At 45.4% G+C, this 16993-nt stretch overlaps 1 protein-coding gene across 1 annotated transcript; it reads right to left on the bottom strand.

Annotated features, from left to right (window-relative positions):
• Positions 1–9613: 9613 nt before the first annotated feature.
• On the bottom strand, positions 9614–16720 carry TEX37 (testis expressed 37). The gene is made up of 4 exons (XM_051974414.1): positions 16323–16720; positions 16163–16204; positions 14294–14386; positions 9614–10644 (listed from the first exon to the last, which is right to left on the bottom strand). Exons 2-4 carry the CDS (start codon positions 16187–16189, stop codon positions 10027–10029), a joined length of 738 nt encoding a protein of 245 aa, XP_051830374.1. The 5' UTR covers positions 16190–16204; positions 16323–16720; the 3' UTR covers positions 9614–10026.
• Positions 16721–16993: the final 273 nt, after the last annotated feature.

The following is a 16993-nucleotide window of genomic DNA, read 5'->3' as shown; positions in this document are numbered from 1 at the left end:
TACAGATGAAAAAAGAGACCAGAAGAAATCACATGTCCCATTCAGGGTTACACAGCTCTGATGATGATGGTGGTCATGGGCCAGGCACTTTGCTAAACACTCTACCATTATCAACTTATTTGATCTTCACAACCTCCCTTATTCCCTTATTCCCATTTTACAGATGAAGAAACTGAGGCAGGCAGAGGTTAGGTGACTCGCCCATACAGCTAAGAAGTGTCTGCGGGTGGATATGAACTTGGGCTTAGGCAGAGAACCCACCTACCTGTAGAAAGCAGTCAACAACCTTTTTATTAAGTGCTGACGTGTTTCAGGCACGGTGCTGAGCTCAGAGGATGTAAGGAAAGATAAAAGCCGTATCTCCAGGAGCTCACAATCCAGTGATGGAGACAACATGCAAGCCTAAACAACTACAACAAGCCGTAGAGAGAAAAAACGGGAAACGACAGTGGGAGGCCAGGGCTCGGGGGCTGAGCTTAGATGCTCCAATGAGGTCACATTTGTAAAGCCCTTTGTGGGCACAGCCCCTGCACGCAGTGGACTCCCCCCTTCCCTGCTGCTACAGGCTTTGTGTCCCCCAGCCCAGATCACAGCCTGGTCTGTCACATATAGACTCTTAATAAATGCTGAATAAATAAAGGAAAATGCGTTTATTAGGCACTCACGGCCTGCCAAGACTGTGCTAAGCACTAGAGATAAAATGCAAATAGTAGAGTTTCTGCCCTCAAATCCTCAACTTTCATCCAAATCTGAGGAGCTGGACCTGAGTGGTTTCCTGTGCTGCCATAAGACATTGCCACACCTTTTGGGCAGGCAGGGAAGCACTGCTTTCATTATTCCAGAAGCAGAAAGGGCGGATCAGGGAGGGAGGATGATGGAAGCCTCTGCGGCCCTTTGGTGAGTGAGGGGATGGCCCTGGGCATCCTCCGCTTGGCAGAGTGCCTGGCCCGCAAATGCCGCCATCATCATCAGAACTGGATAACCCTGAGGGAGGCGCCGGCCCCAAGTTTTTCTTGTAGTTTCAGCAACCTTAGCCATGGGGAGCTCTCTAAAATGAGTGGGAGAAGCCAAGGGAAAAACAGCTCAGCATCTTTGCCAAGAAAACCCCAGAGGGGTCACCCAGCTGGACACTGCTGACCAACAACAAGGAGAGCTCTTACTTCTTTGTCAGTGGAAGGAGGACAGACCTGTTCTCTTTGGTCCCGAAGAAGGGTAGTTAGAATGGCAAAAAGACACATTTTGTTTGCAGCCCTGAGTTCAAATGTGACCTCAGACACTTAACACGTCCTGGGGAAAAGTGATGGGCAAACTTGTTAACAGTGAGAGAGCTACCAGGGCACCTGCTCCGGCGGTGGGGCTGGGTCCTTCCAGCCTGGAGATTCTGTGATACTCATTTCTTCGGGAGTTAGTCTGCTCAGAATGGGGAGTAACAAGGTCCTCCTTGGTGAACTCCGAGACACCACAAGAGGGCAGCAAGATACCAGAGAAAGTTGGGCCCAGATGTACGCTTGCCAAAAAGACTATTTTATGGAGAACTCATACATGGCAAGAGCTCACGACGGGTCAGAAAAAGGGGACAAGGACACTCCCAAGGTCTCTCTTAGTAACTTTAGAATCGATTGTATGACACGGGAGACCCCGGCCCAGGATGGCGAGCCCTCATCAGAGAAGGGGCTGTGCTCTAGGAGCGAAGCAGAAAGGAATCAGCCTAAAGGAACCACTAAATGGGTAAAACTGGAGAATCTCCCCCAAATGTTCATCGGGACCATTTGTGTCCGAGCTCCTGTTGCTCTGAGCCGCCGCACTAACTTGGTTCCAACAGTGATGTCATTTCGGTCCTATTCGAGACAAAGAACCACAACCAACCATGACTAGGAAAGGGACCCATTACTACATCAAAAGAACTTTTCCTGCTTAATTCCAAACTGTTTCCAGAATAGATGGACCGATTCAAAGCTTCATCCAGAGTGTATGGGGGTAGCCCCTTCTGCCACGGACTTTTTCTCTTTGCCAGCGCAGAGAAAATACCACCTCTAAATCTGATTTCTCTTATCGGGGTTGTGGAGTAATCTTTCTTTTGGCTATTAATGGATTCTAATCATAGAATCATATGTATTTAGCTCCTAAAGGGACTTTAGAAATGGGAACTCTTCATGACCCCCTTTAGGGTTTTTTGGGGAAAGATACTAGAATAGGTTTGCCATTGCCTACAGATGAGGAAACTGAGACAACATGAATCACACAACTTAGACCTTATCTATTTATTTATTATTATTTTGCTGAGGCAATTGGGGTCACACAGCCAGGAAGTGTTAAGTGTCTGAGGTCAGATTTGAACTTAGGTCTTTCTGACTTCAGGGTTGGTGTTCTATCCACTGTGCCACCTCACTGTCCCTGAGACCTTATTTAAATTCTTCCCGACTCGCAGAGTCATTGAATCTCAAATTGAGGAGAGACCTTGGTGGGCATCTCGTTCAGTCTATATCTAATCAGAATTATCTTCCTCCTCCTTCTGCCTAATAGCACTCGTCCTATCTCCCACGGAAGTCCTTTCCAGGCTGGGTACAGCTCCAGTCTGTCCAACCTCAGGTTCCATCCGTGGCACCAAGACACCCCTTAAAACATCCGAAGGCAGCTCTCAGGGCCCTTCCAAGTCTTCTTGTAAATTAGCCCCCTTTGGTTCTTTCAGCTCTCACACAGCATGATCTAAGGTCTTTCATCACCTCACACTGTCTGATCAACCTGTTAGAATTTAGAGGGATCAGGAAAAGCCCCTTGTAGAAGATGGGGTTTTAACTGGGACTCGAAGAAAGCTTGGGAAGCCAAGGGAGAGAGAGAAGGAAGAGCATTCCAGGCACCAATGAGAGTCGGAGAGAAGGAGCCCAGAGATGGAGGCTCTTGTTCATGGAATAGCCAGGAGGCCCCTATAATTGACTCACAGAACACATGGAGTGGGAGGAAGTGTCAGAAGGCTGGAAAGATGGAATGGGGGTGAGGGAGGTGGAAGCTGTTATAAGGACTCAAACAAAACAAAAAAGGGAGAATTTATATTTGATCCTAGAAGTGATAGGGAGACACTGGAGTTTATTGGGAGGGTTTTTAGGAAGCTGGAGGTATGAGTTTGGAGGTCAGGAGAGAGATCTGAGAATCACCCGCATGGAGATTAAATTAAATCCATAGTTGCTGATGGAGTCACCACATGAACCAGCCTAGAGGGAGAAAGGAAGAGGACCCAGGACAGCGCTATGAAGGGTACCCAGGGCTTGACCTGGATCAAGGCAAAGGCCTTGTCTTTATATTCAAATCAATATTTGAGGACCTTAATTCACAAGAGGGCACAGTGACTGCAAAATGTGGTTCAGATTAATAAAGAAAAAATTGAACAGGTCATAAATTATCGATTTAGAGCTGGAAAGAGACCTTAGAAGCCATCTCATCCAAACCCCGACTGTCCATGTGCCTTTAGCTCATCAATTAGTTAAAACAAATGTCAAAATCGATTCCATTTAAAAGGATAAAGAAGAGCCAGCATGTGCAAACATATTGGGTCTAAATCCACCTGTTGGCTTTGAAAAATGGGAAATGGATAATAGGAAAGACATCAATTATTATCATTTCTTAGAAAATATAAGCGTATGCAAAGTAGCCACCGCCACCTACCTCTGCTAATAAGTTCTGACCACGTCATGAGATGGCTGGGCAAGGACATCATTGATTTAAAATTGCACAAGTTCATTTGACAAATTACAGAAGAGAAAGTCGAGACAAAACACTTTTATTCTCACTACAATGAAAAGCCAAGGAAGGGAAATAATAAGCCTGCCAGAAACCTGGAATGAGATCCAACTAAGCCAGAGCATCTCTTTAGCCGAAACCAGAAGGACACCAAATAGATGTGAAATGGAACCCAGTAACATACCTTTATCATGGGTGACCCTCAAAATGCCATATTTACACCTCAACACCTTGGGATCTCATGTGCTCTCTGAGGAAGCAGAAGAAGAATTTAAAGTGACATTGGGGAAAGAAGCCATCATTGACTAAATACACACAAATAAATTTGGCCTGGAGGTGATGAAATTTTAAAGAAATCTGGTGGGCTATTTCCAAGATTATCTGAGGGAAAGAAGTTGAAAGAATTAAAAAGATGATTATATTTTAATGCAAAAGAGGTTACTAAGAGACATTCCTTATGCATGCTATTCTTTAAGAATCATAAAGACAGGAAAGAAGTTTGACACTGATTGAGGAAGTCAAGGCAAAATAAATGTTGACTTGCCTATCTCATATCTTGTCAATGTCTGAGGTGAGAGATGAAATTACATCAAAGTGCTTTTGTCTATCCATATATTCAATCAATTAACTAGGAACTTTGCTAAAGATGTGTAGGGAATAAAAAAAGAGGGGAAAGCCAGTCCCTGCCTTCAAGGAGCTACTAAGTAAAGCAGGAAACTGCATGAAAACAATATATGCAAAACGAGCGATATACAGGATAAATAGGGATTAGAGAAAGGCACCAGAATTAAGTGAGGTTGAGTTATTCAAATTCAATATATCTAAAATTCGATTCATTATAATTCTCAGTAGATCTATCCATTTTCCAGGTTTCTCTGTTCCTATGGAAAATACCACCATTTTTCTAGTTACTGAGGTTCAGAACTCAATTATCTTTGATTCTTCCTTCTCCCTCCTATTTCCAATCCCTTGTCAAATCTGTATCCATTCTATCTCCAGCATCTCTCACTCACTTCCACATCCTTGTTTGCACTAAGATAGTTTCTGCCCTGGTGTATTTTGTAATATCCTCTCATTTATCTTCTTTCTACTCTTTCCAATGAAGTCATCATTCATTTCCAAAATCTTCTGAAGTTCCCTTTTGCATCTAGGATAAAATACAACTTCAGCTTGACTTTGAAAACCTTCCAAATCCCGATTCTCAACTATCTTTCTGGTCTTATATCATTTCACATATTTTATGTTCTAGTCCAGGGCTTCACATTTTTTCCATTTGAGACCCCCTTTCCCCTGAGAAATTTCTATATGACCCCGGGTATATAAGTGTATAAAATAAGCATACAAATCAAACGTTGAGTGATAATAATTTTTAAAATATTTTTATTATAGCTTTTTGTTTTCAAAGTATATGCATGGATAATTTTTGACATTCACCTCCCCCTATGTATTCTAATTTTCCCTCCCTTCCCCCAGTTGGCAAGTGATCCAATATATGTTAAATATGTACAATTTCTCTATACATATTTCCACAAATATCATGTCGCACAAGAAAAATCATATCCAAAAGGGGAAAAAATGAGAAAGAAAACAAAATGCAAGCTAACAACAACAGAAAGAGTGAGAATGCTATGTTGTGGTCCACACTCAGTTCCTACAGTCCTCTCTCTGGATGTAGATGGCTTTCTTCATCACAAGATCATTGGAACCGGTCTGAATCATCTCATTGTTGATGAGAGCCAAGTCCACCAGAATCGGTCATCGTATAATATTGCTGAAGAAAACTTATTTTAAAACAATTCTTTGATATACATATAATTTTACCACTTGTTAAAGGTGAAAGCAAATTTGCATAGTATTGGGATGGATTGCTTATTTATTTTTGCATCAAGAACTAAATCTTGATGAAATACTTGATACTTTTTACTGTGGCCAAATGTTTGACAATCCCCCACATTCAGATCCTGGATGGGGCCTGAGACCTGGTTTAAGAAGCTTTAAGAGTCTCGCTGTTTCCTGTACATGACATTCTCTCTTCCATCTCCCTCCCGTCCTCCACGATGGGTCACTCTGTATCCAGTGCTGAGTTCTGTTTAGTTGTTGTCTAGGAAAAACATCCCAATGGAGAGAAAACCTAGAACAGGAGCTAAAAAGAGTCACACAGAACATATAGGTGTCTGCTCCCCAAGGAAGGCTCTGAAGTTTTAGCTCTCCTTCCCTGGGGCCTGCCATGGAAACAGCATCAATGCTAAAATAACCGCTGGTCCCCATTGGGACAAAAACCACGATTCCTCTGGGCACAAAATCTCTTAGTGGAGCCTCCTCCATCGGTGAGGACTGTCTAGCCTCCACTGAGGTACCTTTGATATTAAAAATCCTGATAAATGGCTCTCTGCTTTGTCAAAACCCTGCAAATTGCCCCAGGTATAACTCAAAGGACCAATTCTTGGGAAACCTCAATCAGCAGCTTTCCCAGAGTTTTAATGTTAATGACTCAAAGAGTATTGAATAAGTAATGAATCAATAAGACTCAAGCAATCTACAATCATCTTTTTCCCTTCTTTCTTTTTTCTCTCCCTCCCTTCCTCCTTTCCTTTTTTCCTTCCTTTCTTTTCTTTCCTTCCTTCCTTCCTTCCTTTTCCTACTTCTTTCCTTCTTTTCCTTTCTTCATTCCTTCCTTTTTTTATTTCCCTACTTTCTTCCCTCCTTCCTTTCTTCTTTCCTTTCTTCCTCTCTTTTCCTTCTTTTCCTTCCTTGTCTTTCTTTCTTCATTCCTTCCTTCTTTTTTTTCTTTCCCTACTTTCTTCCCTCCGTCCTTTCTTCTTTCCTTCCTCCCCTTTCCTCCTTCTTGTCTTCCTTTCTTCCTTCCTTCCTTCCTTTTTTCTTTCCCTACTTTCTTTGTTCCTTCCTTCGTTCCTTCCTTCCTTTCTCTCTCTATATGTACTAGACGCAGTGCTAGAGCTAGCTCATCCTTGGGGAGGCTCCAAAGGAAAGTGCGCGAGAGGAGAGGTGGGAGCCTGACCCCCAAACTGAAGGTTTCCAGAGCTCCTGCGCTGACCCCATTGCCGGCCGCCTGTGAAGCCCGGCCAGCGTCCGGCGCCCTGCCAGCAAACCGAATGGTTCCGTCCGAACCGTCTCGGGAGGATCCCGACCACCACCTGGCGGGACGCGGTACCAGCCGCCCCGCCCAGCGGCCCAGCTCCGGGGCAGACACGCAGCCCCATTGCTCCGACGCCAAACGGACGCTCGCCCGAAAAGCTGCCGTCCTGCGAGCGCGCACAGGGCAGGCGCTCCCGGGGTGTCGGAAGGAGACGCTCTCCAGTCTCTCGGGAGACGACCCTGCGGCGTGGAGCCCCCGGCCCCGGAGCCCCCGTCGGAGAAGGGGCCGCTCTAGAGCAAAGCCGGGCTGGCTTAGTCCAGAAGAAAGCGGGGCCCACAGTTAGAGTCCGCCCCAAACGTTCCTAGGGACTGCTTGTGGCAGGGCGTTCCGGGCTCCGTCCCCCTGACTAATGGGACGCTCTCCTCTGAGGAGGGAGGACCAGAACCAGAACCGGATACAGTGCTGGGTAAACCGGCGATGGCTGCTCTAAGAAGCTCACGTTTTATTTATCACGTTCTCCCTAAGGGCTGACTCTGGGGCTCAGGGAGACTTATTCATCCGTTCACCCATTCATTTGTTCCGTTAGTGTCCGTTAACGGCCCGTGGGGTGCGCGCGGGCGCTGGGGCTCGGACGCCAAGGCGGGAACGGCGCGGCGCCCCCCGCTCGGGGAGGATGACGGGAAGGAGAGACGCGGCCATCCCGGAAAGCAAACTCCAGACTGTGTACGCGGCGGTTTGTCCCCGACCCCAATTCCGCCTGGCTTGGCTAACGGGGGCCGCCAGGGGGCGCAGTGGCAAGCCCCCCCCCCCCCCCCCCCCCCCGCCCCCCCGGGACTTAGCTTCCCAGCGGCGGGATCCTGGGCGCGTCACCTCCCGGGGCTCGCCTTCGTGGGCGCGTCACCTCCCGGGGCTCGCCTTCGTGGGCGCATCACGGCAGGGTCTTTGCCGGGAAAACCCCGAGAGAATCACAAGGACAGCGACGCGGTGAAGGCGCGACTGGGGAGGTCTCTGCGCGCTTTCCGCTTTAGCTTCGAACCTGTAAACAAAGAATAATTCTCAAATAAAGGAAAGTGACAGTCCGCAAGGAGCCAGCAAAGGGCGCAAGTAACTGGCGCACGTTGGTTCACTTGGGAAGGAATCGCCGCCTTCTTTGGGCCTGTACCTCTAAGTAAAAGTTTCCGAGCACGAACCACCGCTCCGTGTGCGTTTGTTTATGTGTTTTATACCGGGCGGGTCAGCCAGTCCCTAAGTGCTCAATACGCGCCAGCGAGTCTGTGTTAACTCTGCAGCTGGGAACGAGCATTTACAGGCGCTTGAAGGTTTGCAATCTGGACGCAGAAGGCGGTGAAGGGCCTTGTTGTTCAGTAGTTTGGGTCCGACGCTTCCTGGTCCCTTTTAGGATTTTCTTGGCAAACCTTAGAGGGATTTGCCATTTCCTTCCTCAATTTATTTTACAGATAAGGAAGCGGAGGTAGACAGGATTAAGTGGCTTGTCCAAAGTCACTGGGAAACAGCTGAGGCCGATTTGGGCCGGGGAAGAGGAACCTTCCCGACTCCAAGACCAGAACTCCGTCCACTTTTCCACCTCGCTGCCTAGTGCAGTGTCTTGTCTGGGTTCCTTACTTATCGGCTTTATCTGCAGGAGAGAGTGTACTGGGTCTGGAATCTCCCAGACTGGTCCAAATGAGACCTCGGCGCGGACTGGGACTCTGGCAGAGTCACTTATCTCAGTTTCCTTAATAGTGAAATTAAGATAATAAAGCACCTGCCATGCAAGGCTGTGGAGGGGTGGGGGTGGGGGGGAACAAATGATAATTATAAAGCACTTAGTATATAAATGCTTATTCTCTTCCCCACCTAGTAGGAGCCTTAAATGCGCTTGCCAAATGCTGGAGATAAAAATGCAAAAAACAGTCCTTCAAGTCCGGTTACAATCCCATCCACTCTAGGGAGTTTCCCCCTCCCGCCTTAATGAGGGCCTTCCCCGAGCTGATTCTCTCCAGTGGGCTGGAGTTACTGTCCAGAGGTATTGGGATGTGGTATCCTTCATCTGACTGAGTTCCTTGACAACAGGGATCCTCTTGGGTATTTATATTCTTAACCCTTAGCACAGTGCCTGGCGCATAGTAGGCGCTTACTGAATTGATCAGGAAGCCAATGGTTGTTATCTGACTTTTGTCTTGTCCAGACCACCCTGTCATCTGTGAACCTCAGGTCCCTCTACCTTCACTCTCCAGTAAGTTCTTATCCTAGGAAAGAGGGAAAGATGGAAGGAGAAAAGGAAGGGAGAAAAGAAGGCGGCAAGGAAGAAGGGAAGAAAAGGAGGGAAAGGAGGAAAGGAAGGGCAGAAAGGAAGGAGAAAAAGAGGGAAAGGAAGGAAGGAGGAAACGAAGGGAAGGAAGGAAGGAGAAAAGGGAATGGAAGAAAGGAAAGAAGGGAAGAAAGGAAGGAGAAAAAGAGGGAAAAGAAGGAGGAAAGGAAGGGAAGGAAGGAAGGAGAAAAGGGAATGGAAGAAAGGAAGGATTCCTAGTCTTCAAATCCTGGATTCCCAGCTTTAGAACTGAGTCATCTTCAGGTTCTGGTACAACAGATGAGGCTTCAGAAGTGTGAAGTGGCCATTTAAGGTCGAATGGAAGGGAAACAAGACTGGGGACCCCTGCTCCTCCTCTTGCATTTTTATCTCCAGCATTATGCATTTAAGGCTCTTCTCTCCCCAGGATAAGCGGCGGGGCCCAGTGTGCTTGGCCAGAGCGCAAGAGGCAACCTGAAGAAAGGCAAGAATCCAGTTGCACTTTCGTGGTTTATTTAAAATCTGACCCCTGCCCTCTGAAGGAGCGACACAATGGCTGTCACAGGGTGGTCTCTCCCACTGGCTTCCTATTGGGCTCTCAAGCTTACTTACAGTAAAATGGTTTCAAGGGTCTCAGTTGGAAAGGGGGAGACATCTGGTCATAACTATGCGCTACTCAGTTCACAGTGTTCATTCGTCTCAGGAAATGGACCCTTAAGTTCCACGGGTTTGGGACATACCTAGTTTTGTGTGCTGGGATCCAGTCTGGGTCCAGAGGAGGGTGGTGACCCCTAGGGCAAATTTGGGGCCTTGGGGGCCTTCTGGGCTGGGTTCTGAGTGAAGGAGCAGGACTCTAGGTCCCTTGCGGTCCTCTGGGGCTCCTTGAAAGCCAGGTATTCTTTTGTCAGCAGGGGGGCCGACATGGAAACAGTGGGGCAGAGGGGAGCCTGAGAGGTTTTCTGGGCCGGCTCCTGGGTGAAGGGACAGGGCTCCTGGTCTTTCGGGTCCTCTGGGGCTCCTTGAAAGCTTGGTACCCTTTCATTAGCGCGGGGGCTGATGAGGAAACAGTGGGGCAGACGGGAGCCTGAGGGGCTTTCTGGGCAGGCTCCTGGGTGAAGGGACAGGGCTCCTGGTCTCTGGCTGTCTTCTGGGGCTCCCTGAAAGCTGGGGCTTCCCTTGTCAGCACCGGGGCCGACATGGACACAGTGGGATAGAGAGGAGCCTGGGGGCCCTTCTGCGCTGGGTCCTGGGCCAAGGCCCCCGCCTCCAAGTCTTGTGCAGCCATCTGGGGCTTGGTGAAAGCCCTCATCATCAGCACGGGGGCAGACTTGGACAGAGAGGGGGAGAAAGGAGCCTGAGGGGCCTTGGGGGCTGGCTCCTGGGGGGGCGGCCGGGACTCTAGGTCTTGCACAGACGGCGGGGGCTCCTTAACAGCTGGGGATGGTTTTGTCTGCTTGAATGGTGACGTAAAAGGAGCCTGGTGAAATTCTTTCTGCCATAACTGGATTTCCGCCCTCCGTTGCTGTGGAACCAAAGCAGATACAAATCAAAGGCTGAAGGGGAGAGGGGGTCACCCACTTCATTCTTTTCCTTCTTTCCTTTTCCTCCTTTCCTTATTTACTTCCCTTCCTTCCCTCCTTCCTTTCTTCCCTTCCATCCTTCCTTCCTCCCCCTTTCTTTTCTCCTTCCTTCCTTTCCTTCTTTCCTTCCTTTCTTTCCTTCCTCCCTTTCTTCCTTCCTTTCTTCCCTTCATTTCCTCCTTCCTCCCTTTTCCTCCTTCCTTTCCCCACAATTCATTTGTCACCCACCTCCTTGCTGCTCCTCAAACACAAAGGGCATCTCCCACCTCTGCATCTTTGCTCTGGCTGCTGGCCATGTGCCTTTGCCTTTTTTTAAGTCTCAGTTCGAATTTCACCTTGTAGAGGAAGCCTTTTTTTAATCCCCTCTTTATCCAGCTTCTATCTCCTTCGATCTGAGAGTATGTTCCATCTATTTTGTATATATCTTGTAGATACCTGGTTATTTACATCAATGGTTCTCAAACTTGTTTTCAGCCTTTATATTATTAAAAAAAATTATCAAGGCTCTGTCCAAAGAGTGTTTGTTTATGTGGGTTCTATTTATACATAGTTACCATATTAGGAATAAAAACTAACTGAATTTGTGGACCCTCTGAAAGTTTGAGAACCACTAATTTACATGATATCTTATCCTGTAGAATGCAGACTCCTTGAGGATGGGGTTTGTGGGTCTAATGTTCTTTATATTATCAGTATTTATCACAGTTCTTGGCACATGGAAAGAATTAAATAACTGCTTGCTGATTGAGTTTAAAAGGGAAAGGGTCTTCGCATGATGGAAGCTCCTGTACTCTCCAAGAACCGGGCTGACCCCTCTTTAGGAATCAGCATCTTGGTTTCCAGTGCCAGGAAGTGTCACAGTGGAACTACCATCTTTAGATCCCCTTGCTCTAATTAATTAGCTCTATTGCAAGTTGGCCAGCTCACTCACTTTTCTAAGTCTTAACTCTGCATCCGGAGAAGAAAGGTTCACCCAGAGGATTCTTTCCTTAGTGTAGGGGAACTTCCTTCACCAATGCAGTTACAGTTTTAAAGTTGCTAAAGTCCAGAAGAATTGAATATGTTTAATCTATATTGCATTGCTTTTAGTCTAGGGGAGAAGAGTGGGGGAAAGGGAGAAAAATTTGGAACACCTAGTTTTGCAGGGGTAAATGTCGAAAACTATCTGCATGTATTTTCAAAAATAAAAAGCTATTATTTAAAAAGCAAAGCAAAAATAATCTCTGCCCTCAAGGAGCTTACAAATTCTAATGGAGAAAGCAGCCAATTTGCAAATAGGTGTATACAAGATAAAATCATTAGAGCAAGGTCGAGAAAAAAGGTGGAAGGAAATCACATAAGCAAAAAGGGAACAATATAATCACTTATTTGCAGATGATATGATTTACTTAGAGAACACCAGAATAAAATAAAACATCAGTAAAAGATGTAATATATTAAAGAAAGCAACAGCTTTCTATGTATTACCAACAAAACCCAATCTGAAGAGATAGAGAAGTTCCATTTAAAATAACAGCATGTATACAATATTGAAGGATTCACTCACACAGGAGAACTATATAAATATGAATATAAAATATTTTAACACAAATAGAAATCTTAATAATGGCAGAAATAGTTATTGTCCATGGATAAATTGAACCAATAGAATAAAAATGACAATACTAACCAACTTAATTTATTTATTCAGTCATGCCAATCAAATTACCAAAAGATTAATTTGAGGCATGAGAAAACAAAAATCTTCTGGAAGAACAAAAGGTCAAGAATCTTCAGAAAATAACAACAAAAAAAGAAATAATGCTAGAAGCACCAGATCTCAAGCTTAAGTTACAGAGCAACAAAATGATTGTTAAAAAAACATTAGGAATACAACATACAGAAACAAATAAACCTAGTAACCTAGTGTTTGATAAAATTCCCAAATACCAGCTCCTGGGTAAGGATTTACTGTTTGCTTTAAAAAAAATACACAAAAAACAAAGTAAAACAAAATCAGCAGTCTGGCAGAACTTAGGTTTAGACTAACTCCAAATGGATGTATGATTTAGCTTTAGATAGAAACGGTCACATGACAAAAAAAATTAGAGGCACAAGGAAGATATTTTATTTCGTATCTTTGGGTGGGGAAAAGGTTTATGATCAAACAAGGGTTAGAGAGGATGACAGCATATAAAATGGACAATTTTGATTATATTGTATAAAAAGGCTTGCCACAAACAAAACCAATACAGCTAAAATTAGAAAGTAAATCATTAACTGTAAAAAAACAAAACTTTGCAGCAAGGTTCACTGAAAAGCTCTCATTTTCAACATAAATAAGTAATTGATTCAAATTCATAAAAATAAGACCCATTCTCAATTGAGAGATAGCCAAAGATATGAACAGGTAGCTTTCAAAGGAAATCCAGAATATCAACAGGCATAAAAATGTTCCCAATTACTAATTTGGAACTACTAATTAGAGAAATGAAAATCCAAACAACTCTAAGATTCTACCTTACAGCCATCAGATTGACAAATGAGAAAAAACCAAGTGATTAATGTTGGAGGAGCTGCTTTTAAAAAGGAACATTAAAGTCCTGTTGGTTGAGCTGTGAATTATTCCAGTCATTCTGAAAGGCAATTTGGAGCTATGCCCATGAATCTTCCAAACTATGTATGTATATTTCTTGACTCAACTAAATGATGAAAGGGATGGGTGCAGAGAAACTTGGGGAGGAAGATGAGAAGGAGAGGGGAAGGAGGAAAAGAAGGAAAGAAAGAAGAAAAAGGAAAAGGAAGGAAGAAAAGAGAAAAGAAAGGAGGAAGGAAGGAAGAAAGAGGGAGAAAAAAGAGGGAAAGAGGAAGGAAGAAAGAGAGGGAAGGAGGGAGGGAGGAGGGAAGAAAAAGTGGGGGGGAAATGATACTCCATCACTCAAAATTCATTAGTTATCTCTGGAGATGGATGGCCCGTTCATCATGAATCCTTCAGAACTGTCATGGATCATTGCATTCATCCGAATAGCTGTTTTTACAGCCGATCATGACTGGCTGGTTCTAGGGCAGTAATTCTAAGGTTGAATTAAGCTGTTAACCTTGTTGTTACCAGCTGTTAAGCTGTGATCTTGGTCTAAAGGGCCTTAGACTTGGAATTCCAAGACCTATTGGCTTCAAATGTGCGTTCTGCTGCTTACTGTGTGATCTGGGACAAACCAGCCTCTCTGATCTAAGTCTCTGCTCAGTGAAATGGGCAGAGTTTTCATTTCCCATCAGAATTGGGAGCCCCCGGGAGCCCCTTCCTGCCCAAACCTCATGTCCTGAGACGTTAGGGCTCTTTGGCCCTCCAACTTGTGGCTGGGCCCTGCCCTGGAACGTTCTCCGTCCTCTGGGGCCCAAGGCTCCTCTCAGTCCTGCCCACTGCTGACGGAACCCCGCTCAGTCAGGAAGAACAGGGGGAGACACTGGGGCTTCTGAAATTATGTGTGGGTTAAAAGCCACTGAAGCAGACTGCCCACGTGGGGGGTCCGCGGTGCTCTCCTGTTCCCAGTGGGACGAAAATGAGTTATTTCAGTGAAAAAAGAAAACAAAGGATAGACTGGCTCCACGTACCTCCTCAGGATCTTCCAGAGGAGATTTGTATTTGCTAAAATCTTTGTAGTCGACCATGTAGGAACTTTTGTACATATTCAAATTCAGAGGTGCCTGCAAATGTATAATTTTTAAAAATTAAATAAAAAAAATAAAGAGATACTTCTAGAAGAATGTCACCTTATGCTCTCCCCAGCATTTGGTGCCTGGCATACAGTAGGCACTTAATAGATGTTTACTGATTTATCGAAAATGGCAACTTTACTTGCTGTTGGATCAGACTTCTACCATTGCTGCCAGTACCTCTTTGCTGGGAAAGATCGTCCCATCATGAGGTCTTTGTTCCTACACTGGTCATTTAGTAGCTATGGGGTCTTGGGGAAATCACTTGACTGCTCTCAGTATTAGTTTCCTCATCTGTAGAATGGGGAGAAGATCTGCACTGACTTACCTCGGGGGTTTTGGAAGGACAACAGATATGGAATGTCTGGGAAACCAGAAGGCACTGTTAACAATCCTTCCTCCTAAGCCTATTCCCCACTCATGCAGGCAGCTGGTGCCTCAATGGGCAGAGCAATGGGCCTGAAATCAGGAAGGCCTGGTTTCAAATCCAGCCTCTGGCATTGCCAAGTTGTGTAACCCCAGGAAAGTCGCTTATCCCCGGTCTCACTTTCCTCAATTGTAAAACAAACAAACAAACAAAAAACTGTAAAAATAAAAATTGCACCTCCCAGGGTTGTTAGGATCGAATGAGATAATTAGGATCAGTCACTTAGTACGGTGCCTGGTACAGAGTAACTTAGTAGGTGCGATATAAACATTTATCCCTTCTTTCCCCACTCCTAAGGAATAATCTATTCAGTGGGAAAAGCACTGGATTTAGGCTCAGAAGAAATGGGCTTAAATCCTATCTCTGATACTTACGGTCGTTGATTTATTAATGTTTATTATTAACCTACGTTAGATTGTAAGTTAAGTGAGGGTAGGGACTGTCTTTTGCCTCTTTTTGTGTCCCTAACCCTTAGCACAGTGCCTGGCACATAGTAGGTACTTCATAAATATTGATCGATTACATGCCTAGCACATACTAGGTGCTTCAAAAACATTGATTTATAATTGGAAGGGACCTTTCCTTCATTTTCAGAAAACAGAAGCCAAATGACTTGCCCAATTAATCCCCCAGTTAATAAACCACTCAGAGTGTCTAATTCCAAATCCAAAGCTCTGTCCATTATACAAGTTACTATGGGCTGAGAACCGTTGGCAAGGCCATCCATCTTTAGAATGGGAAAAGCACTTGGCCATTGGGCTGACAAATTCTACCTCTGACACCTTTTGGCTGCGGGACTGGGGCCAAGACATTTTCTTTCTTTAAGCTGATATCTAAAGCTACAATGTGCAGAATGAGAGGAATCCCATCCTGGGGGGAGATAATATTGTACTGATGAAATCACAGCTTTCATTTAAAAACAGGGAGGGAGGAAATAATCATAATACCTACTAGCTGTGGGATTCTGGGCAAATCACTTAAGAAACTCAGTTTCCTTTTTGAAAGAGGGGTGATATAATAGAAGCCCCTGCATCACAGAACTGCGAGAAGCAATAGATAATGTTTGTGAAATGCTTTATAAACCTTCAGGTTTTATATAAATATGAGCAATTAATATTAATCCAACACCCTCTTTTTACAGATGAGTAACCTGAGGTCTGGAGGGATTTACTCGAGTATTCATGGTTAATCTTCATTTTCCTGCCTGACATAAAATGTACCCATTGTTTAGGAATTCTTCAGAATTCACCGAAAGGATTGGGTAAGAAATGAAGCTTCTTCCCGTGAGCAACCCCTGAGAGGTTTGAGTAGAAAGGGGAAGCAAAGTCCCGAAGGCTCACCTGGCTGGGATACATTATGCCCTTCATGATGAACAGGAAATCCTAGGGAGAAGATGAGTTAGACTTAGCCGGTGGACAGATGCCCAGCATGGAAGGGAAAGTTCCCACTGGCCTCCATCCAGCAAACCCTCCCTGGCTCCCCGTTCGCTGTCCACTTTACCTCGCAGGGAAGGAGAGCTGGACATTGGGCAGCAAGAAGGAAGCTCAGAGATGGACCCCCAGGGACCGGGGCAGAGTTACGGCTCTGGGGTCAGAAAGGGGTGGAGGAGATGGGGAGCCCTGCATCTTGAGCCGGCCAATGAAACTGATGAGGAGTCAGAGTGCTGAGTGACATGTGGGCAGTGACTGGGGAACAAAGGCTTGTTCTATGTAATGCTGACTCTGCCCATCGCAGCCCCTGGGAAGCCAAAGTACAGTCTCAGGAGCTGGGGTGGGGGCTATCAGGGAGCCCCAAGACCATCCTGGGATCAGGGCTCGGCTACACGAGCATCCCCAGAGAGGGAACACCTGCTCTGTGAAAATCTGGGGATGGAAGACTACCTGGAAGCTCTCCAAGGGATTGTGGTGCTCTCAGGGGGCCGTATCCAAAAAGATTCCAATGGAACCCCACATTGTGACATCACACAGAGAACTTGGGCAGTCCGGGAATGGTATAAAAGAGGGGGTACATAAGAGAAGGGGTACGGTGCCAGGACCAACGCCCAGGAAAGGAGCCTAGGAAAACGACATTGAACGGTCTGTTACTTCCTAAATCTCTTTTCTCCTTCCTCCCTTTACTTGATTTGAAAACACTGGAAAAATAGCAAGCCTCTAAAATAAAATTAAATTGAA

This window comes from Antechinus flavipes, chromosome 2, assembly GCF_016432865.1.
Source record: "Antechinus flavipes isolate AdamAnt ecotype Samford, QLD, Australia chromosome 2, AdamAnt_v2, whole genome shotgun sequence".
NCBI lineage: Eukaryota > Metazoa > Chordata > Mammalia > Dasyuromorphia > Dasyuridae > Antechinus > Antechinus flavipes.
This window is presented reverse-complemented; position numbering and strand designations above follow the sequence as displayed.